Source organism: Polypterus senegalus, chromosome 4 (assembly GCF_016835505.1).
Source record: "Polypterus senegalus isolate Bchr_013 chromosome 4, ASM1683550v1, whole genome shotgun sequence".
NCBI lineage: Eukaryota > Metazoa > Chordata > Cladistia > Polypteriformes > Polypteridae > Polypterus > Polypterus senegalus.
Window position 1 is genome coordinate 150,700,338 of NC_053157.1, and position 23,371 is coordinate 150,723,708.

Here is a 23,371-nt window from a genome sequence, read left to right on the forward strand (position 1 = left end):
TTCTATGTGCTCTGTGTGTGAATCACTACGTGCTTCCGGGTTTTGTCTTCCTCCGACAGGACACAGAATCCATTACATTCGTAATATTACAGCTCTCTGAATAATTAATTAAAATACTGAGATGTATACTTGATATAATTTTCATGATGATAGGAGTTAAAGCATGTTATTAAACATGGTAACATGGTGGCGCAGTGATTGTGCGCGACCTTCAATGAAATAATTTATTGCAGCAGTACTGTCTCTTTCAAACATACTAACCCCCAATTCCTGTCCTTACCTTTCTTTCTCCAAATACCCAATCGCCACACAATCAGCTCTATAAGAGACATTAAGCCATCTGTAAGCTTAGAATGCAGATTCTTCAAAACTTTTAAAGAACACTGAAATATCTTCGTAGTACGTGTTTAATTATTCTTTCCTTCACACCAGTCCCAGTGAAGCATACAGTGCGAGGCAGGAACAATCCGTGAACGGAGCGCCAGATCAGAGAGTTTACAGTGACGTGATTGTACTAATAAGTCCAAACAGTTCTACAAGGAGCAGTTGATGGACAAATTGTTTGCGTTTAGAGCTCTTGGGATGAAACTCTTTCTGAACCGCAATATCCGTACAGGAAAGGTTTTGAAGAGTTTGCCGTGTGAGAAGCAGCTCACATAGAAAACATGGCTGAGGCAGCATGTGCTTGATGCTGTATACCGATAATTCTCTTTCCGATCATCTTCTCCGAGTGGTGCAGTGAGAGTAATATGGAAAAAGATGATCCACTGTGGCAACCCCTAACGGGAGCAGCTGAAAGAAGAAAAAGAAGGTGCAGTGAGAGTAACAACGCTAAAGCAGTTATGGTATTTGGAATAATTTGGCCATACCGTGGGCCATTATATTGTTACAGGTTAATTACAATCAGATGCATTAAACTAATAAGCAATATACTGTTAATTTCAGTCTATTTATAAAGCCACATCAGGGATGTGGATCTGAAAAAGAAAGATAAACCACACAGGAACAGTAGCACAGTTTGCAAAACCGAGTGGAGAACTTGCCTACGACAGGGTATGAGATACCGTGGAAATGTGCGTGGCTTAACACCAGGTTTAGGTTTTATAAATCGTGATTTGAACGTGGAAACATTCTTACGCAACATTTGTGTGCGTACGCACTGTTTATACATGAGGCTCCTGGTACTTCCTGTCTTGCTATATGGTTGCAGGGCATGGACACTATCCAGTGACCTTTCACGATGACTGGACTCCTTTGGTACTGTGTCTCTCCAGAAAATCCTTGGGTACCATTGGTTTGACTTTGTGTCGAATGAGCGGTTGCTCATGGAGTCCCGAATGAGGCTCATTACCAGTATTGTGAGGGAGCGTCAGTTATGGCACTACAGCCATGTGGCACGTTTCCCAGGGGGTGATCCAGCTTGTAAGATCCTCACTGTTGGGGACCCGAGTGGCTGGACCAGGCCAAGGGGTCGCCCACATAACACCTGGCTGCGGCAGATAGAGGGTAATTTCCGGATGGTGGGACAGGACCATGTGTCTAATTGGGGTGTTGCCAACCAGGATCCCGAGTTGTTTCGTTGTGTAGCGGTGCGACAACGCACTGTATCAGTGCATGCTCCCCAACTTGACTTGACTTGAAATGGGAAAAAAAAAAAACTTATTCAGACTGCATCAAATAAAAAGTTGTTGCTTTTCATTTGGAGTTTCAAGTTGTTGTAATTCATTTAGAATTTCATTCCCTCTACTGAATGAGTTCCTAGCTGACACAACCAGTACCAAATACTTTCTTTTGCATTTTGAGTTGTCTTGTCTGTTTTTATCTTCAGGCACCGTGGTACATGCTGTGGTGAGAAACTCTTGCCAGGTTTACACTCAGTTGCTATTGGAAGTTAGCCTGACACGCTACAAATAGCATTGTCATTCTGACACAGAAGACAGAGAGGTTACACGTAATATACACAGAAACAGCAAAAGAGAATAGTGTGATTGGTAACAGTTGACAATAAGTCAAAAGCTGGACAGCAATATTCCGGGCCTTGGATTTTATTGAAGGGATAAAGTATCCATTTATTGTTAAAGTAATATGGAATATATTCCAGTTCCTAATGTCTTTTTTGGTAATTTTTTTTCTTTTCTTTTCTTTTCTTTTCTTTTCTTTGTTTCTTTTCACAAAAAGAAACTTACCTAACATTATTTTTTACAACAGGAGACAGACATAGACAATATTCATCAGTTGGTTGTGGGAGCAACAGAAAATGTCAAGGAAGGAAATGAAGATATCAGAGAGGTAAAAATATTACTCTAAAGAAAATGATCCTCTTTGGAAGTCTGTTTATTTAGAGTGTAAAAGTATAAAAGGTATTTGCATGCATAGGTATTTCATCATCATTTCCATAGTGTTGTTAAAGGTGAATTTAACAAGTAACAATGAAAATAAGTTCTTTGTGATCATTTATTCAACAAAAAATTAGAAATGGAGTTATTCATTGAGGAAGAAATAAGCACACTCCCAGTTTGAAAACCTGGTGTTGCCTCCACCACTTTGACAGAAATAACCTTTTGTGAGTGTTTCTTGGACTTGCCTGTCAGTCCACTAGGTCGACTTGGAGAACTTTTTGCCCTCTTCTCCCTACAGTACTCCTTCGTCTGTGTGATGTTTGATGCCACTCTTGCATGTACTGCCTTCCTCAACTTCCCCCACAGTAGGTCAATGGAATTAAGATCTGGGCTGTGACTTAAGCCACTTCTTCATTTTTTTGGATCTGTTTTTTATGTCTTAGGCCATTCTCCTGTTGTGGTTCTCATTCTATTTACATTCTCTCTGGTATAATGTAGACTTCAAGGTTGACTTTATAATGGCAAGCTGACCAGGCCCAGGAACAGAGAACAGCTGTAAACCGTAATAATGCTTCCACCACCATGCCATGTCAGACCCCAGCATTGGTGGCCGAACATGTTTAACCTTGCCTCTGCTCAGAGTACACTGTTTAAGTAGTCCTGTTCTTGACCTAGGTGCCTTTTGGGAAATTTTTTTTTTTTTAAGAACCAAGGCTTTCTCCTTTATAACATTAGTTATATAGCCTCTGCCAGATGGTTGACTCATGTGATAGATAGATAGATAGATAGATAGATAGATGGATAGATGGATAGATAGATAGATAGATAGATAGATAGATAGATAGATAGATAGATAGATAGATAGATAGATAGATAGATAGATGGATAGATACTTTATTAATCCCAAGACAGAGAATAATATTGTATAATATTAACGTTTACCCCGCGGGTGGAATTGAAGAGTTGCAAAGTGTGGGGGAGGAACAATCTCCTCAGTCTGTCAGTGGAGCAGGAGAGTGACAGCAGTCTGCCGCTGAAGCTGCTCCTCTGTCTGGAGATGATCCTGTTCAGTGGATGCAGTGGATTCTCCATGATTGACAGGAGCCTCCTCCGCGCCCATCGCTCTGCCACGGATGTCAAACTGTAATATGATAGATATCATGTGAGTCAAAACTTGTCTGTTAATCCCTTTGTGTTGTATTATGGGATTGGTGGCTTCCCTACCACTTTTGATCAGCTGTTGGGTTGAATTTGCTGACATAACATGGCGTATTTGTCAGAAGCCTGAAAATTTCTCTATTTGTAGATGATCTTTCAGACAGCAGGGCGATTGACTACAAATTGTATGGAAATGGCTTTAGAACCCTTGCTAGACTTATGGGCATCAACAGTCTTTCTCCTGATGGTCTCTAAAAGCTATTTTGATCTTGGGGTGTTGTAGACATACACCTCAATTGCTTAAACCACACCACAGCAGAGATTTCAAATGTTTATACAAGTCTGAGCCGTCCAAGTCCCCCTCTAATGGTTTTTGTATCTTTTTGATTGCTTCTGATTCAAGTAGGCATTTGATGCAATAATAACGGAAAGTGGTGCTGACGTTCTTCTGCACAAGATAGTTTCTGTAGTAAATTACATAAATAAGTGCAAAATGTGATTTTTTTTTTTAACTTGCTAATTTTTATCTGTCAGTATTGTTGAAATGATTATCAAACTATCAAACACAATGCCTGAACAAACTTACCAGGAATGTCTGCTCCATCACAGGCCTAACCCTAGACATGCTGGAAGTTACTGAGGAAAAGAAAATGGTGGCAATATTGGATGCCATCATGAAAACTCCCTTCCTGTCCTCCAGGAGGCGTTCTCTTAGAACACTTTTAGCCACAGGCTTACTCCTCCACAGTGTGCTATGAAGCACCTCTGGGGGTCTTTTCTGCCCACTCCTCTATCAGTCAATTCAATTCTTCCTAATGTCCCAAAGTAAATGCTTATTCGTTTTAAGTTCATTTAGCTATTTCTGCACAGTACACATTTATGTATTTACCCATTTATATATTGATTGTATTTTTTGTCCTCTGAGACCTTATCTTTGTTTTAATCTGTTTCTGTTGCTGTGTTCATTACATTTCCTTTTAGGATTATTAGTAGTTCTCTAATCTAATCTGATCTAAAATGGACAAATCTTTTCATGAGGTGTCCTTACTTTTTGAAATAACTGTAAAAGTAGTATATAAAAAAGAAAACAACTTTCTGTTCACTGAAAGTACATTAAATATCTGCAAAATGCAGACTTTTTAAAAAGCAGATTCTGTGTCCACTAAATGAGACATTTTTAAAACTGCAACCTGATAACATTATTTGCACAGGAGCGACCATTTCAAGAAGCCTGTCAGACTGCTGTGAGATCTCTTGGGATTTGAAAGGAATCCTTTATTAGATTAATGTCTGTGGACCCCTTCTTTAGGATGTATGCCGTTATTTTTAGTGCTATGTTGTTTTACATTTTAACAGATATGTTACTCTGTGTGCAATACATTAAATACTGTATTGTTTGCAGCTGTGAGTACTATTTTTATATTAAAATCTGTTGATCGTCTGACTCTGCTTTCAAAGAACAGCAGTATATGAATATGGGAATATATAAATGGAAGGGATGAAGGAGAGAAGAAGCACCAGAGAGAGTGTGAAAAAAAACAGCAGGAAGCAGTGGACAGCTGTGAAAAATAAGAAGTAGATAAGGTGCCTGAAGACAAAGAAGTGGGATAATGGATTAGGGAAAAGATGGATTATTAAGTACAGCAGAGGACGGTGAATGTCTTTTTTTTACAGATGTGACTCGCATCCTAGGCAATAGATTCAGATAATTACCATTTCCTTGTTCACACATCTGATTAAAATGTAACTAGGTGGCTACTCCAGTGAAATAAAGAAAAAAAAAGAATTTGGGGCAAACAGTTTCTCAGTCCTCTTACTGGCACCACATCTATGACCCAATGTTGAAAAATAACAACTCCAGCATCATTGCTCTCTTAACGGCACTAAACACGGCATGCGTGTTAGAAGAGCGTAGGAGAGTGAAGTGGGATGGGATTTGCTCAGGTGGACAGGTCAGGTGTTCACTGTGACTTGACAGTTGCTCAAAACGTTTCACACAAATGTGCAATAAAATTACTCTTTTGAAATATTCTTCACAGTGATGGCAGTATACATGAAACTGACTAGAAAATAGATGTTTAAGTGTTACTTCTGGTAAATGAGATGAAATCAACGAAACGAAAACAAAAGTTCCTGTGATTTGATTTTGTTGAAAATCATTAGAGGTCTAGTATATTAGATTATTTCTGATCTTAAAGGAGTGCCACTGACATACACACACACACACACACACAGATCAGTCTTCGTGGTTCAGTAGTAGCAATTCAAACAGAGACATTAAGTTTAAGCTTTTACTTAAAAATCACATTTATCGCTGTAGGCTCACACCATGAACCATTTCAGTTTGCAGATTTGCACTGTAGTATCTGCCGATGGTCAGCTATGAACCTGTGACGTCTGAATCGCAAGGGTCCTCAGAAGCAGCCTCCCTTATCAGTGTGAACTAAGGGAAAGCTCCATTACGTGTGTGCCCAGAGGTGGGCTGTGATCAATGTAAAGCAGAGCACTTCCTCATGATGTTAGCTGTGCTGACTTTCTCACTCATCCCAAACGATACGTTTGGCTCCAGCAAGTTGCATAGTAACCAACAGCAGTAAATACAGTAAGGCCCATAAGTGTTTGGACAGTAACACAATTTTCATAAATCTGGCTCTGTACGCCTCCACTGTGGATTTGTAATAAAGCAATCAAGATGTGATTGAAGTGTAGGGTGTACCAAAATATCGTATGAGCCGTTTAAGAATGGCAGCCATTTTTGTGCATAGTAGCCCCACAGATTTCCAGGGGCTCAGAAGTATTTGGACATTTGGCTAACAAGCTATTCCACACCCAGATGTGAGCAGGTTCCTCATTATTTCATCATTAACTATTAAGCAGGAAGAAGTCCTGGAATTGATTCCAAGTGTGGAATTTGCATTTGGAAGCTGTCATTGTGAATTCTCAATATGAGGTCCAAAGAGCTACCCATGCAAGTACAAACACCATCATTAGGCAGAGAAAACAAAACAAACCCCAGAGATGGCAGAAACACAAGGATAGGTCAAATCAACTATTTGGAAGAGCACACTGGTGAGCTCAGCAACACCAGAAGGCCTGGATAACCACAGAAGACAACTGTGCTGAGTGTTTGCAGAATTCTTTCCTTAGTGAAGAAGAACCAATCCACAACATTTAGCCAAACCAAAAACATTCTATGGGAGGTGGGCCTATCAATGCCAAATTCTACAATCAAGAGAAGACTTTGTGAAATTAAAGACAGAGGGTATACCACTGGTAAATCTCAAGCATAGGAAGGACAGATTACACTTTGCCAGAAAACATTTTTTAAAAGCCTGTCCAGTTCTGCAATAACTTTCTTTCGACAAAGGAAACCAAGATCAATATATACCAGAATGTTGGAAAGATACGAGTAAGGAGAAGAGAAGAAACAGCTCATGACCCAATGAATACCACATCATCTGTGAGACATGGTGGAGCCAATTTTATGGCATGATCATGCATGGCTGCAAATGGAAGTTAGTCACTAGTGTTTATTGATAATCTAACTGGTGGCAGAAGTAGCAGGATGAATTCTCAAGTGTACAGGGTTATACTATTTGCTCAGATTCAGCCAAATGCTGCAAAACCGATAATATGATGCTTCACGGTACAGATGGACAATTAGTCAAAACATACTGTGATTGCAAACCAAGTGCTTTTAAAGGCAAAGGAGTAGAATATTCTTAAATGGCCAAGTCAATCAACTGACCTCATCCCAACTGAACATGCATTTCACTTACTGAAGACAACACTGAAGGAAGAAAGTCCAAGAAACAAGCAGCAACTGAAGACAGCTGCAGTAAAGGCTTGGCAAACCATCAGCGGGGTGGAAATCCAGCACTTGGAGAAGGCCATGGGTTCCAGACTTCAGGCAGTCATTGACTGTAAAGGATTTTCAAACAAGTATTGTAATCAAGTCACACCAAGTTGTAACACAGGCTAGTAACTCGCTAGAAGCTCATAGCCAAGACTGTCTAATGAAGACTGCCGAAGCTCTGACTGACTGGTATCATCCAGGCCTAATCAGAGACAGAAGGGGAAAACTGATCAGAACAACAAAGATCAAATTTTTGAGATGATCCTATTAGTATTGTCTGAATGGTTTGATAACATTAAGTTTGAGAGGGTAGGGACAGTGTGTTATTTTGCTCATAAAAATATACTTCTGTCACCTTAAATATATTTGTATATATATTTGATATACTGATCACCTTAAATCTAAAGAAAATCATAAAATTATTATACAGCTCCACAGATACCTTAATGGATGAAAGAATTTGAGGCTTCAGTGGGGACTAGCTACCACAAATTAGCAGTATTATTACTAAATATGATATTAATTCATTAATCTGTTTTTGTGTTTTAAATGCAATTTTACAGGAAGACTTAATTTTGCTGCCACATCAGTGGCTATTTGACATAATTGGGTAGGGAGGCTCAGAGGCCGCCATCTCCAATTACTTAGTGCCTTTTCTGTCTGCCTTAATGTGCACTCTAATTACTGGTCCTTTTTCCCATCCTAAACTCATAATAAGTGCCTTAAGTATTCGATGTGTGAGGTAAATCAGAACAGAGACTTGAACGCTCCCTTGCTACATCTCAAGCTTTTAGAGGGCATGAGAGGAAAACAAATAGACAGCCCACAGGGAAATCATTTCAGATCTGTTTCCCAATCTACAGGAACACAGAAGCAGCCCGAGTTGTCTTCTGCCTGTGAGCACTGAAGCTCCTCTGTGGCCCTCCAGTTTGTAAGACACTGCTATGTTATAGGTGCCTGGTAGAAGAATTTAAAAAATGACTAAAATAGTTAAGGTCCTTGGTACTTTACTTTTAAAAGAAAAAAAATTAATTCTCTCACATATTTAGTTAAGGGCCCACCCACTGTCTCTAGGGACGCCATTACGCACAGATGATGAAATTGCAGTGTCAGTGGCATTAGGCTGATTAACCTTCAAAACAGCATCTTTAGTTAGTTCACTGCAGAACCTACGGATTTCACTCAGATATGGGACACGTTCACATTTGATTAATCTAATAACTGTGAAGGTTTGAGCTAAAACTGAAGAAAACAAAATGGGGGAAAATAGTATGGCATTCTTTCCTATGATGTGAAGGTGCTGGCCTTGTATTCACTGTATTTCTTTATAAACCTCTTTACATAAGGCAGATAAAGAGGGTTACATTTGTATGAGTCTAGATACATTGACTATAAATGTTTAGTGGAAGCAGTGGTGAAAGAAATGCAAAAACAATAAATTAGGATGACAGGCTTTTGTACATAGCAATGCTCAGTTTTCCTTTATCTAATACTGTTAATTAGAATGATCTTTTTATACTATAAATCCATGCATAGTCTTATTAGTCTATTTGTACACTAAATTCCCAGGATTTTAGTGGTAAGTTATCAAGTTCCAGGAATGTGTTAAAGCAGTTGATATTTCTGGGACACTGAAATGGGCGATTTCCCAGTACTTTTCCCCAGAATGTACTGTGTGTCTACTTGTGAACAAAATGGTAAAACTGCCAACAAGGAAGGACGTTGTTTATAAATATGGCATCACTAGTTGTGGACATTTTAAACAGCATTCAGGATCCACTCCTTTCACCTGGGACTGTCATATATGAACTGCATTCACTGGGAATTGACTGGGCCATCCTTAATGTAATCCCACTGACCTGATGGGGAAAGACCCTCTTATAAATGAGGTTAGCACTTTCATCAAGCAATCTACCATTTTTTGCCTTTTTATCCTGCTGTTTTCATACAATGTATCTTTCCGTGTCTATTACATCCTACACATCCCCAAAAATGTGTTAATATGATGTTTATGAGCATTCTTTTCTTTTTCTCCCCTCTAGGCAATTAAAAACAATGCTGGATTTCGGGTGTGGATTCTCTTCTTTCTTGTGATGTGCTCATTTTCTTTGCTTTTCCTGGACTGGTATGACAGCTGATGTTATTTAATGAAATGGAGACAAGAGACTCAAAATGAATAGTTCACAATTAACCTATACTGTTCAGTCACATTTTATCTTTCATGTAATTATTAAACAATGTAAAACCTATCAGTGAACGTCACTTTCTGGACACGTAGCAAGTGAGGATTGAAGTATCTGCAAACTGCTGCCTTATTTCCAAGTGGCTTCTTCTGCTAGGGCTGCCCTGGTCCTCTTGCCATTTCAGTCCATCCTTACCACCTTTTGTTGGTGAAAATCAGGAAGATGTCTGTTTTGTCCTGTTCAATTTTCTTTTTTTTCATTCTTTTTCATTTACAGTGATGTCTTTCTATTTGTCCAAATTGTCCTGTTAATCTCTGGTAATTTTCACATTTGAGTCAAATGAGCATTTTCTATTATCACTCCATTAATTATCTTCTGTAGCTTGATGATTGTCTAACCAGGAAGTCTTCAAAACAAAGTTCTGTTTATATGTTTTTAATGTATAAAATTAAATAACATGGTAATGACAGCCACATCAGCTACTGTAAGATTAAAAATAAAAGATTTGTCTTTTTAGAGCTCAAAGAATCGACTTGTATTCAAATATTTCAAGAATTAAGTACACATCTTACCATACTGAAGAAATATTCAGAGAATTCACATTTTTTTAATGTTTGAAATTACATTTATTTAGGAGTACTTGCACAAAAGAATTGTGTCATCTGCCTTAGATTTTATTTATTTTGACAAAGTGAAAATGTCAAAAGTTACAACCAAATGGTTTCACTGCAGTACATTGAATGTGATACATGACATGATAAAATGTGATTTCTACAAAATAAATTACAGGAATTGATTTCATAAAATGTGCTTCTGAACATCTAATTTTTTAACCCAAGAAGAAACATTTGGCACTGTTTTTGTTCATTGTCTTTTATTGCGATCATGCTTTTGTGACACTTTACAACAAGTTACATTAATTAAAGCCCGTCCTCCCCCCAATGAGTTATATTATCAAGCCACTAAAGCAAGTGGAGACGTAGCTGCTGAAGTACATTTTGTGTTGTGACGATACTTATATTGTATGACATTAAGATAGAAAATAAGCGGAACACTACAATGTAATTGCAATCAGACACATACTAACCTAAATAAATAATAAAGTTTGTTTAGTCAAATGTAATGTGCAAGTTTTATTTATTACTAATACACCGGTGGGTTGTATTATGTCTGGACTTCATCTGTTACTTTTGACATTTCCACTGCAAACATCATGTAGAAGTAACCCGAATGGAAAAACATTCTTTTGCTCGTCTGTTGTGTAAAATGTCAGCAGCTACTGTATGATGCTTTAACACATGACAGCTTCTGAGTGGTGCAGTTTTAAATGTACACACTTAATAAAACAATAATACAGGCTTCATTTTTTTCCTGTTGGGGCCTACGAGTTGTATGTTTTACGTTGAGATTCTATAGAGTGACCTTAAAGGATCCAAGACTGTATTGATTTTACTATATCACAGTTAGTGGGCGTGTGGAAGTATTGAAATTGAATGTCATTTTACTAAACCTCTCATCTTACGCTGCATGAATTATTCATAAAGCTTGAAGGAATCATGCTGGAAATACTAAGTTACATTATTACAATATTTGAATTTGTATTCAATCAAATTAATTCAACTAATCATTAAATTCTTTTCTATAAAGGTCACAAAATAGCCTATGATCATTTGAAATTTTTAACATGATTTTTCATCTTTTGTTTTGTTACACCCTGCATTAATAATATAAAAATAAAAACAAACTAAAGATAGTGCATCTATAAGAATGATAACATAATTCTGTCATTACAAATTCTTGACACTACTGAATACACATTAGTTAAATGGCAGTTAGAAACAGACGTCTGCATGTTTTTGTTTGTTCATTTGTGTTTGTAATTAATTCACATTCACATGTATTTGATTTCCAGTGCACGTCCTACCTAATATGCAACAGCCACAGTGGAGAAGTAATATAGTTTATGCTTGACAGCATTAATAAAACAACATCCAGCTTACCAAATGGCGTAGAGAACTTCATTATCACTTAGAAATCTGCATTTTTTAACAGTTAGAGAGACAACAGAAAATGCAATTGTGAGCATAAAATAAAATAAATTAAAGGAAAGCTACTTGGCCATTGTTTGTTCCCCATTCTTTCAAAATCCACTTTTTTTAACAAATTTTCATATTTCCTGAAAGCAAACTTTAATTATAGCCATCGAACAATTCAGATTAACTAAAGTACATTTTTACAGATCAAGTGGAAGGACTTAAACAATTGCTAATTTAAAAATGTGTCAAGTATTCTAAGTATAATCAAATCAAACCATCATTAAAAATATATATTTATCTAAGAAACTTCAAACAAAAACCTTCAAGATAAATATGTTTTTTGTTGTTTTTTTTTTTTTTTGTAATCATTAGCTTGATGCCCTTAGTTATAATTAATGTTTGCTTGCAGTTAGCTGGTCAGCTTTCGTTGTTTTTACTGATTACACCCCCTTTACTCTAAGCAGCCTTTTCAGCCGTCTCCGTCTCCTGCTCAGATACCTTTTCTTCAGACATCACAGTCATCCAGGGTGACAGAGAGCGAGTGATGGTCTGCTTGGCCAGGTTGTAGTGGTTAATAACCGTGTAGAATTTTCCTCGGGCACTGGAATCCTGTTCAGAGTAATAACTGTCTATTCCAGCTGGGATGCACCGGCTTTGCTGGAAAAAACAAACAGGCCATTTATTTATACTGCATAAAAATATGAAAAAGAAAGTTCTTCAGTTTTTGTATTTGCAAGGGTACAGTTTACTGGAATGCTGTGAAAGATTTCTGTTTGACTGCAGTAAGTTGTGCAGAGTGGAACAAACCTTCCTATCATTAGCAACCGTCTCCATCCCCTCTGTGGAGTTCCCAGGGTCCTTCAAAGCAGCTGTCCTGTGTCTTCTCACAGTGAAGCATGGCTGATGCCCACTATGACTTAAAGTCCATGTCACATTAACTGCTAACCCTCAATCTGAAGGCTCCTCCTTAGTTGCTGAGCTAGTCCCCTTGTTACAGAAAGTGAGTTGTGTAGCACTATGGAGGAAGCTCACTTCTGTCACTTGTACGGTGTCCAATGTACAATCATGGAGGGTGGCAGAGCACACTATCTACTGTAATTCCTGTGCGACTTTTGAAGCTAAACTAATCTTTTGAGTATGCTGTCGTTGCACATGAAGGTTCATCCTGTTGACCCTGCAGCTGTGCACTGCCCCACTGTAAAGTAACATCATGCTAAGAGAACATGTTAGCCTTCGTCCAATTTAGTTAGTTCTCTTCTAGTTGAAGCAGTTACCATGTTGAGTTACAGTATAACCCAAGTTGAAGCGCTGTCATAAAAGTGCTCTACATAAAGGGGATCATGTCTACTCTCATTCAAGGAAGGAATGAATGAATAGTAAGAATTGGCTCACACATTCTTAGCAGTACAAAATAATCAAATATGCTTAAACCTATAAACATATTTTGCTTCCCTCACTGCATTCCTTAAAAGTGCTGTAAATTCCTCCACTGAAGCAGATTACAGTCAGTCCTAGCATCCGGTACATCAATTTTCTTCAATAAATAAAATGAATATTAAGATGTTTGCTTTGATGTTTTATTTTAACACTAGTAAATACTCTGCACACATAATAGTCTGATTTTCTTAAATGCTTTAAAGGCAAGACATGCTTTATCAACATTAATTTAGGTAAAATATTCTGAACAGAGTGCTCTAATTTGTATGGAACTGATTGTCTGCTCAATCAAGTATATTATGCAAGTTTAAATCTAATCAAGTAAAACAAATGTAGGCATTATTTAAATTTTAACCTCCTTTACCATCTATGGTGTTTGCCCAAAATCACTGAATCCTGTTATAAACCCTTACTCTGGATATCAGCTTACTGTCATCAAACATTAAAAATACAGATTAATGTTATTTCTATTCAAATTTCATTTGCATACCACGTCATGAGCTCAGCAAACTTTCTAGATAGGTGAAGGCTGGCTGTCTGAGCTAATTGGTAGTACAATTTAAGAAGCAAACTTGTGTCTTATTTTCAGTTTTAATTACGCTGAAAACCTTTTATGGCTAACGTAACTGGACATTACATCTGGTTATGTAAATTCTGTAAACTCCTCCCATTATAAGGTGATATAGGACAAAATAATTAAAAGGTTTTCTTTGTACAATGTGATATAAACGAAGGCTGGGTTTTAGACTTTTTAAGTAAGTGGGCAAAATCTGCAAAGAATACTTGATTTACTGTTATTAAAGGTAACTGAAAAAACACAATATACTAGACTATTACAATATTTTTCATTGTGCTATATTATCAATAACAAAGGCCAAATATTTGTATTTTTTTTTTACCATTTACAGGAATTTTTGCTTTGGTGTTAATATTTGCAGTGTAAAATTGATGCATTTTATGAGTATTTGCATAACAAAACACATTCCTGCTAGGAACAATGAGCCTCAGCTAAAATCCTCTGTCGCATTTGGCACTGGTGTTTCCGAGTTCCTTCATTGGCTCCCACCATGACCCTGCAAAGTGCAACTCACATGGAGATAAAAGGAAGCTCTGTGAGCAAAGTAAAAGGTTAGTGATCTTAAAATAAAAAAGTCAGTGGATGCAAAGCATCACAGCAAGCATCCCCTTGGTTAATTAACATGAAATATCAGATTCAGTTTTCAGTATTTATTATCTAAATAGTATTCAGTACTGTAATTTTGATTGTGTATTGATGTGTAACAATTTTGTGAAAATCACTTGATACCAGTCTATATTTACCTCGAGGGCACATATATTGATGCAGCCCAAAAACGTATATACACATTTGTATATATTACAGCAGAATTTTCAATATAAAACATTTATAATCTCACCTCCTGGTCAACAGCACCGTTATAAATATTGAGCCACACCTCACATGGACGCATCCAGAGCTGAATTTAGACCTTATTGACTTGTGTTATGTGCCATAACTGAGTCATTCTGTTGAGACTACTGAGCTATTTGAAATGCATTCCACAATTTAAAAGGATTTAAGTGGAATGAATTGAGTCAAGGTTTTGTTTTAAGGCGTTATTAATAGAAACATTTTTACCTATAGGGATGATTTTTGTTAAAGAAAATCTATTAAAAAGAGAATAAGAATATTCCAATGTTTTGCAGGTCTTGATGTTATAAAACATAAAAACTTCCTTATACCAATGGCAGTACCCCTTTGTAATGCCTCACTGTGATGGTGACTGCTCTTATTATTTTTGACCAAGTCAGAAGCTGGCTTTCCTTTTGGGAATTCTTGTTTGTATTTGTTTGTTATATTTATGTATGTATTTATTTACTGAACTTCTGTAAAAAGCCAATGTCTTTCTAGGAACAAATAAAGTTCTGTTCCATCTAATCTAATGCTTTTCTGTCATGAACCAGTATCCAGGATAATACTGTATCAGTTGGATCAGTGGCAAATCTGTATAAAGAAATTAAGTTTGAAGAAGAGAGAACAGTAAATTACTTTTCTGAGCTTCAAACCTACCTGCAGGATGAATCCTTCTGGACAGGCATGGTCATTCTTGTATACCTTGTAGACCACCAAAAACACTACACAAGTTATGAATGCCAGTGCAAAGAGAACTAAAACTGTGACCTTAAAACAAAAAGTAAAAAAAAATACATTAGAAAAAACATTTAGAGTTCTGTTAACTGTTTTTTAAAAACTGTAAAATTGAAAAAAAAAATCCTCATATTTGCACCTTGTCTTCTGTAAGGAAATGCACCTGGTATTTGTGGAGGCCGCAGCAGTTTAACAAGACTGAATTCTAGTTTTGTGCATTTTGGTCAGGCTCATGTTACTGCTAGGCTTGACCAGTGGTAATAAAACATGGCATTTCTCAGTCTTTCTAACAGCATTATTTAGTAGTCAGATTTAGTTTTACTGGGATGCATATCCACAGTACAGGTATATGTGGCTAAGTCATTCATGGAATTACGTGTGTCATTAGTGAAGAGCCTTTGTGTTGTCAACTACAAGCTGTACCTGGTAAGAAATGGCCAGTTAAACTGAAATTGATAATCTAGGCTTCCATTGCATTTCATTCATTACACTTGACCAAATAAGTGTGAATAAATCAGGTTAGATCTGCAAATATTTTCCTGCCCTTTGAGTCAATGTACTCCTTTTTAAGACAATTATTTACTTAGGTGACTTGCTATTTTGTAAATAGTTTAAGAAAATAGACACACAAGACTTTTTTTAGATAGTCTAAATAGTATACTGTAATGCTTTAAATACTGGCGATCCAGCCAATCAAGTTAAGAGATGGAAGGAAAAACCAAGAGAAGACACTCTAGATGAGATTAGGATTAACAGAATCAAAGTGATTAATGACAGACAGCAAAATAACAAAAGGAAATAAAAAAACAGATTATCGCCTGCCACACAAAGTTGATCCCTCGTGCCATGTGAATGCAGTTTCTCCTCTCCTCCATAATATCCAGAACTCTAACAGCATTTGAAATACCACCATTACTTAAAATTTGTATTTTAATTATAATACATTTTATTATGAAAGATGCCATATAAAACAAAGTAAATCTGCACTAGTTTCCCAAGTGTTATACATATGACTTGGAGGAACTACAGGGACAGTTGTAGCATGCAGGACAGTAACTGTCACAGTAACCTAGATAAGGGGATTGAACACGCTGTGTGTAGCACCTTTATGCTTCCTCCATTCTCTGTGTTTTGGGCTAACTATATCCTGCTATTTTAAGCCACAGTATGCCAGGTTTGATATGCTGTGTGTTCTATAAATATGACAGTTGCTCAGTAATACACTACCATCTTGGAGTATCATAAGTTGGCATATTGGTCTACCATTTTATGACTGTTCCATTTTGCTATAATGCTTGTCCTTACATTTTTTTTAAGTACTAGGCAATGAAATGGAGAGCCACAATCAACACAAAAAACATCTAGGAAACATGCCATTTAGCATATTTAGTACAACACGCAGTATTCTTGTCTATAGAAAAGGTGCTATATAAATTAAATGTATTATTAATATTTATATACAAAGAGCCAGTGTATGAATTGGAGAAAGTCCTGAGGTACTGCAATATTTGTGCAAAACACCTGCCCCCTCCCCTTTGCTTTTTAACTAAAATCTAAAAAGAAAAAAAAAAACCTGAGACATACATGTAGGTTATGTTTAAATTATGCAACAAGCATATAGTACATAATCAGATTAATATAAAATGCACTTTAATGCTTTCTTTCATAGAGAATTTTTAAAAGCGTTCTGTCTGCTTTTGATTCTTTGGGAATATCTATGTAAACAACCAAGACGCATGAGAGGAAGGACTGACACAGACATATCAGCGGCAGCTAATGATCCTTGGAAGAATTTGTGACAGACCCTGACTAACCCCCACTAGCACCATTTTCTTCCTAAGGTTACTCCACTGTCGGCTTTAGGAGATGCCTGGTGAGTACAGGAGCTTCCACACTAAATCTTGTGTCCTTTCTTCCCTTCAGTCTACACTGCTCCTTTTATGCTGCATGCTTCCTCCCAGTTCTGAGTTCTTACACTTACCGTCTTTCTTAGTGAAGCTGGCTGACTAGCTCTACCTACACCCCTACAGGACAAAATTCACTTGCTTCATTTAATAAACAGCTTAAGTCCTTGGCTGATAATTTGGCAAAGTGAATTCAGTGACCATTCTGAACTAGTAAGCAGTCTCAAGTACTTTTGAAACAGTCAAACTGCTCCTTTGTCCAACATTACAGACGCCTTGCTTAAAAGTGGTGTCATCTTGGTTGTGGCCCTCTGAATTTTCTGCATTCATACTGTGATAAACAAAAAGTGGGGTCATAAGGAATCTCTAGCATTTGTGATAATTGGGGATGCTCTGATCAGGTTTTTTAAAGCAGATACCAATCATCGATTTCATGTTACGTGTTTGACTGATTCCAAAACTGATTTCAATTGTTTCACTTTTTTTTTTTACACTTTTTACACATCTCCTGCATAACCAGACAAATAGAAGTCATATGTCCTATATTAAACTGTATTTTTATAATTAAACTATAGACTACAAGTGTTGACTGTTCATTTTTTATGAGCAAAATGAAATTCTGTAGGGTTATTGTTCAGTGACTATAAAATATTAAAATAAATAAAAAATCCTTAAAATGCAACTAATAAAATATGTACAAAAATACTTATCCATAATACATATGGCATAAAAGAAAAGAAAAAATGTCACATAATTACAAGCTGTCATATTGTTTAGTTTTTTTCTGTAATGTACCTATCCGAAACAAAGCTTAATTTTAAAAAAGTAGTTTTCACCATTTCTCTAACAACAATATATTCTCACACAATCAATTAATTGATGTTGGCAATTAAATGCCACTTTAAAACGCATATGTGCATGTCTATATACATTAATCATTTTAAATCATTAATTGCACTACAGCTTTTTTCTGTTAAAATATCTTTTACTGTATTTATACAGGCATGTTTTTTTCCTTCAATGTATCAGCTAGACCTTCCTAGTTACTGAGGTGTAATGATATAATTTGGATTACAATTTTCATTATGTAGTGCTTATTTCTTTCCAAAACATATGCTGTATGATGCACAGCAACAAATAATAAGCACAGTACAACTCTTTAAAACAAAACCTATTGTTTATTAAGCAGAAGTTTCAAATTCATCTTTTCTCTTTTCCAATTAAAAGTGTAAGCTGCTGCATTTTAAACAAGCTTGCTGTCCAAGTTCAAGAGGTGTCCATTTTAATTTAAAGGACAAAATAAAGGTCTGAATTCCTTAAATCATCTTTTCTTGCCATTTGTCTAATTGCACATGACAGCTTCTCAGATTACTTTTTCATAGGGAAAGTATTGTAATCCTCCAAAAATTCCATTTCGAGATTTTGATGAATCTTGATGTTTTAGACCTCCATGAGTCCGAAAATACAATTTTTAGAATTATGTATGTCTGTGTGTGTGTGTGTATGTAAGTACGATAACTTGAGAATGCTTTCACTTAGGTCAACCAAACTGTACATACAAGTATTAGGTACAAAACGTAGATTTCTGTCAACCTTTCGACTATTTCCACTAACCGGAAGTGGAACTTTACCTTTTATTCATGCAGCTATAGTGTCCGATTTATTCAACTTTACTTTTATAATAATTGTTCAATATAGTATTAATTTGATTTGTTGTTGATGGTTCTTTAATATACATAATATAAAAATATAATCATTGTCTTGCAGTTTACTCCTCAAATATCCATCCCTATATCTGAGTATACGAGAAAGTCTAGGGGAGACTGTTCCCAATTTTTTTATTTTATTACACCACTTTCTTTAACGTAACAGCTAATATACCAATCACCCCTCTTTCACTGATAAAATAAGCTTCCACTCGATGATCTTTGTTTACACTGCAGGACATTTGCTGAAAAAAAATGTGTGCAGTCTCAACTACCATAATATCTTTTGTAAAGGAGCACTGTAACTAAATAACCATACAGCTTAGAAACACAGGGGCTGAATATCGTTTTTTTGTTATCTGTCTTTTTACTTATCACCGACCGAGTCTTTTTTTTTTTAGTGAAAATCGGCCAATTTTAAGTTAAAGGTTGCTTTTACAAAAAACAGAGTGCTACAACAAATTAACAGCTCCCATGTAGCTGAAGCTGTGGTTTTATCTTTTCACAGGTCTTTTATCTATTGTGGCATAAGGACACAATAGAGATTATCAGAGGCAGTACAAAACTGGGCCATTGTTCTAAAGTTACAGGATGTTTGGACTAAATATGTGAGATGTGCATTGATGGAAAGAATATGGTGTATCTAAAATTCCTAGACTCATGGAATTATGGCATATAAAATAAAAATTTAGGAACACTATATTCTTGGTACAAAAATAAATTATTCATTCAAAAGATTTATTGACCCCCATTGAAGATGAAGTTCAGGTTTTTTTTTATACTGGAAATTTTTATCTCGCTTTAGGACTGCATGTCCCCTGCATTGTATTAAAAAAAAAAAACATTATGCTCAGTTTTGCTTGCTGTCTGCGCATACCTAACATAAACTGAGCAGGAATGAATTCTCTGAAGAATATCTTTCAATTCTCTTTCTTAAAATGAAAGTGAGATATTCTCTCAAGGGAAAGTAAAAAAAACTTTCAGGTCAAGTGCACACAGTGAACAGTCTTACATATGACACACTGATGTTAAAACAAGGGAATAAATCCTAAATGTCCAAGGCCATGGGATACAGTATATTACATCAGCAAATACCTTGAGAGTTTTCGTTTGGCTTTTTAAAATAGGAATGAAAGCAGAAAAACTCTGTTAGTATAAGACATCTACAAAAGTCCTAAATTCACAGTAGTAGTAAAACAAAGGGCTTAAATCATAAAAAAATTTAAACCATTTTCAGATCAATTTCTGGAATCCTGTCTTACTTCACTGCGTCTCAGTTTGGTTCTGCAATTGAAAATACTATCAACACAGCACATTTTAATATTGTCCATTTAAGTGTGAATGTGAAAATTCCTTAAGTCATATCCTGGGTTCTATAAAAGAATGTGGTCATTACAACACTGAATTCCATTTCTATTGCTGACATGGTACAAGTAGCACTGTATATCATTAATTTCAGAAATCATTACACTGGAATATCTGTCAGCTAGTGGCTGTACAGCTGATAGATGGTTATAGTAAACGTGACCAAATCCCAGAGTTTTCTGGATTCTTGAACAGTACTTTTAAAATTTAATTTTAATAAAGAACAAAGAAGAGATGAATAGGCAAGTTTTGTTGGTTTACTCATTAACAAATACAGAATGCTTCACTTATCAAAATTAATGTATTTTATTTGTTCATTTCAATGATTGCTGTTGTGGCTATACTACTTTGATTGGCAGACACTTCTATTGTTTTCTTTAAACACTTTTATATATCACCTTGTTTACAAATTTGTAATTTGATTTAATTCTATGTGGTTCATGTTGTTGCTTATTGCCATCGCATATCTGTTGCAGTTACACATGAGCATGTGCTCTCATGCACAAAAGCTCTGAAATTTTAAAAGATTCAAGTTTTCAGAAAGTCCAGATTCATGAGTGGTCTGTATTTCTGGCATCTGGATTTTTAGACTTTACAGTGGTGTTGTACCTTCCATTATCACAGATATCTAAAGCAGCATTTTTTACAGAATAATTTGTTATAGCAGATAATTGAGTATAAAGTCTAAGTGATATGTTATACATACAAATGAACTGAACCTATGGAAAATATTCATTTTAATGCTTTATTTGCTCCCACCAAGCACTAAAGATATGGTGGAATAATATATAATAATAATATATTATAGTACTATATTTCAAATATATTCACACTTTTAAATAAAGATTCATAGTTATGAATATGCTGTTGTATCGAATATGAATATTACAAAAAAATGTCATTATATATCAGGCAAAAAAAAGGACAGTGTTTAATTTCAGCTTTTATGATAGAAAAACACCCATCCTGTCTTTTACTAATTAAGTTCACTGAATTCAATAAATGTATCGGATACATGTGGGAGGATTTGACCTGAGAATTGTGTAGCAGCAGCACTATCTACTATGCCACTGTTTTCCCCTCATCTTTATAAACATGTTTAGAATTTTAAAGTATAGGTGGGATACAAGGGAATTGCACTGGTTTGATTTTTTTTTTATTTTCTAATGTATAGTTAAATAAAGCACAGTCCACACACTCTATAGTTTATTCTGGTCTTTAAAGTTCTTCAGATGAGAGGACAGCTTTAAAAAACATTATTTTTATAACCACTATGCCTTCCTGTAAATAGTGTTAATCCTAAGAAACTAATAATGTTGTTTCACTATTAACAACAAGTTAGAAAATGCTCATGTGGTACAAAAATCAGGTGGACTGGAGGACCAAATTAACTGGTTTGAAAGTTGAAGCATTTTAAATTTTTCAGTTATTTCTTCAGACTCAGGTATCACATTTTTATACAGTAAATATTGTTGTAACAATGAGTCATATTCAAGAATTACAGAGGTAATATAATGCAATTACATGCATTAGTAGATTACATTAAATACATATGCTTTTCCAATACAGTACTTTAGAATGTCATATTGTTTAAATACAGTATATCCCACATAGGTTTGTGAGGGTTTAGAGAATTTCATAGACAGCAGATTCCAATTCAAGTGATGTTAAAATGACATTAAATGATCTCATGTTGTTAGCTGTTGGTTATGGAGGGTTTGTGACCAATTGTAATTCAAATTTCTTACACATAACACAATTTAAAGAAGTACCCCATGGAGAGTTCTAATCTCTGTTGACATCTCAAGATAAAATTATTGGTTGCTTCGGCTGGAGAGCAGGTCGGGAGCTTTGCCAAAAAATTACAGTTTCTGAGCAATACTGAATCATTATAAGGGCACAGATAATACAGCCATGAGGTTGGTTTTGGTATAATGTAAATATGGAGTATGTGTTTATTTAATCTGTGCTTACAGAGTAGGGATGCTACAAACAGGCTGCCACTGATCTAAATCTGCCGATTTTCACTACAAAAAACTCGATCAGTGATCAGTAAATTGGCCGATCACAAGAAAAGTTCTTTTCAGAGGCGACTGAAATGTTAACCTTTACATTACGGAAAGTGGAGTAATAAATTGAGAAAAAGGAATTGAAAAAGTCATCTTGTGCAATTAGACAAACTTCAAGGAAAACTATCAGACCTTTCATTTTATTTTGTCCTTTAATTAAAATAGGACTCTGTTTTGTTGTGTAGACTGCAAACTTGTTTAAGTAAAGCAGTTTACATTTTTAATTGGAAAAAGAAAAGATAAAGAAGAATTTTAAAATGCTGCTAAGTAAACAACAGGCTTGAAACAATGTGACAGCTTGTACATTTACATTTACTTATTTGACTGACGTCCTTATCCAAGGCGACTTCCAACATTTACGATACAATTGGTTACATTTCTTTTTGGTTTTATCAGTTGACGCACAGGCATGTCAAGTGACTTGTTCATGGTCACACAGTGTCAATAGTGGAATCTGAACCCACAACCTCTGAGTTTGAAGTCCAAAGCCTTAACCACTACAACACACTGCCTGCCTGAATTAATAATTGTGAGAACCAATTTGTTTTCCTTTATGTCATACTGTTTGTATTATGGATAAATATTTTGTACATATTTTATTAATTAAAATATGTATTTTAAGTAAATTTTATTTATTTTAGTATTTTATGGTCAATGAACACAAAGCCTACAGAATTTAATTTTGTTAATAGAAAATGGATAGGTAACACCTGTGCTCTATAGTTTAACTATAAACATAACCAAAGTTAACACTTTAATAAAGGACATAAGGCTTCTGTGCATTTGGTTATGCAGGAGATTGGTGGAAAAAGTTTTTTAAAGGGATAAAGAAAAAAAAATCAGAATCGGTCGTTCCAATAACATGAAATTGGTGATCGGTATTGGCCTTAAAAAACATGACCGAAGCATCCCTATTATAGAGTCTCGCTTACATAATGCTTTACTTTTACTTTTATGATTAACTTACTTCAAGCAACAGGGGAACTGAGCTGGTGAACCAGTGGCTTGCCCATACATGCTAACTGCACCGCTTGACAAGCTTGTATTGAGGCTCCATTTTGCCGTCAGAAGCGGCTGTTCAGCAAGTAAAAGAGAAAAATATACAAAATATTTGAAAATATATTTTGTATATTGAAGTGACCTCTCTGAAAGTAAGTTTGAAACATTAATTT

General features: G+C 35.7%; 2 protein-coding genes across 2 annotated transcripts in view; one reads left to right on the forward strand and one right to left on the reverse strand.

Annotated features, from left to right (window-relative positions):
• The window catches only part of stx18 (syntaxin 18), a 108,072-nt gene extending 97,418 nt beyond the window's left edge, over nucleotides 1–10,654 (forward strand). The window contains exons 10-11 of the mRNA XM_039751476.1: nucleotides 2,209–2,289; nucleotides 9,396–10,654. Of these exons, the coding sequence (XP_039607410.1) occupies nucleotides 2,209–2,289; nucleotides 9,396–9,491 (177 nt within the window). The 3' untranslated portion in view covers nucleotides 9,492–10,654. The remainder of the gene's footprint in view (nucleotides 1–2,208; nucleotides 2,290–9,395) is intronic.
• A 455-nt stretch (nucleotides 10,655–11,109) lies between these two features.
• The window catches only part of LOC120527727 (neuronal vesicle trafficking-associated protein 1), a 47,201-nt gene continuing 34,939 nt past the window's right edge, over nucleotides 11,110–23,371 (reverse strand). The window contains exons 4-5 of the mRNA XM_039751478.1: nucleotides 15,078–15,188; nucleotides 11,110–12,229 (exon numbers count right to left, since the gene is read on the reverse strand). Of these exons, the coding sequence (XP_039607412.1) occupies nucleotides 12,029–12,229; nucleotides 15,078–15,188 (312 nt within the window). The 3' untranslated portion in view covers nucleotides 11,110–12,028. The remainder of the gene's footprint in view (nucleotides 12,230–15,077; nucleotides 15,189–23,371) is intronic.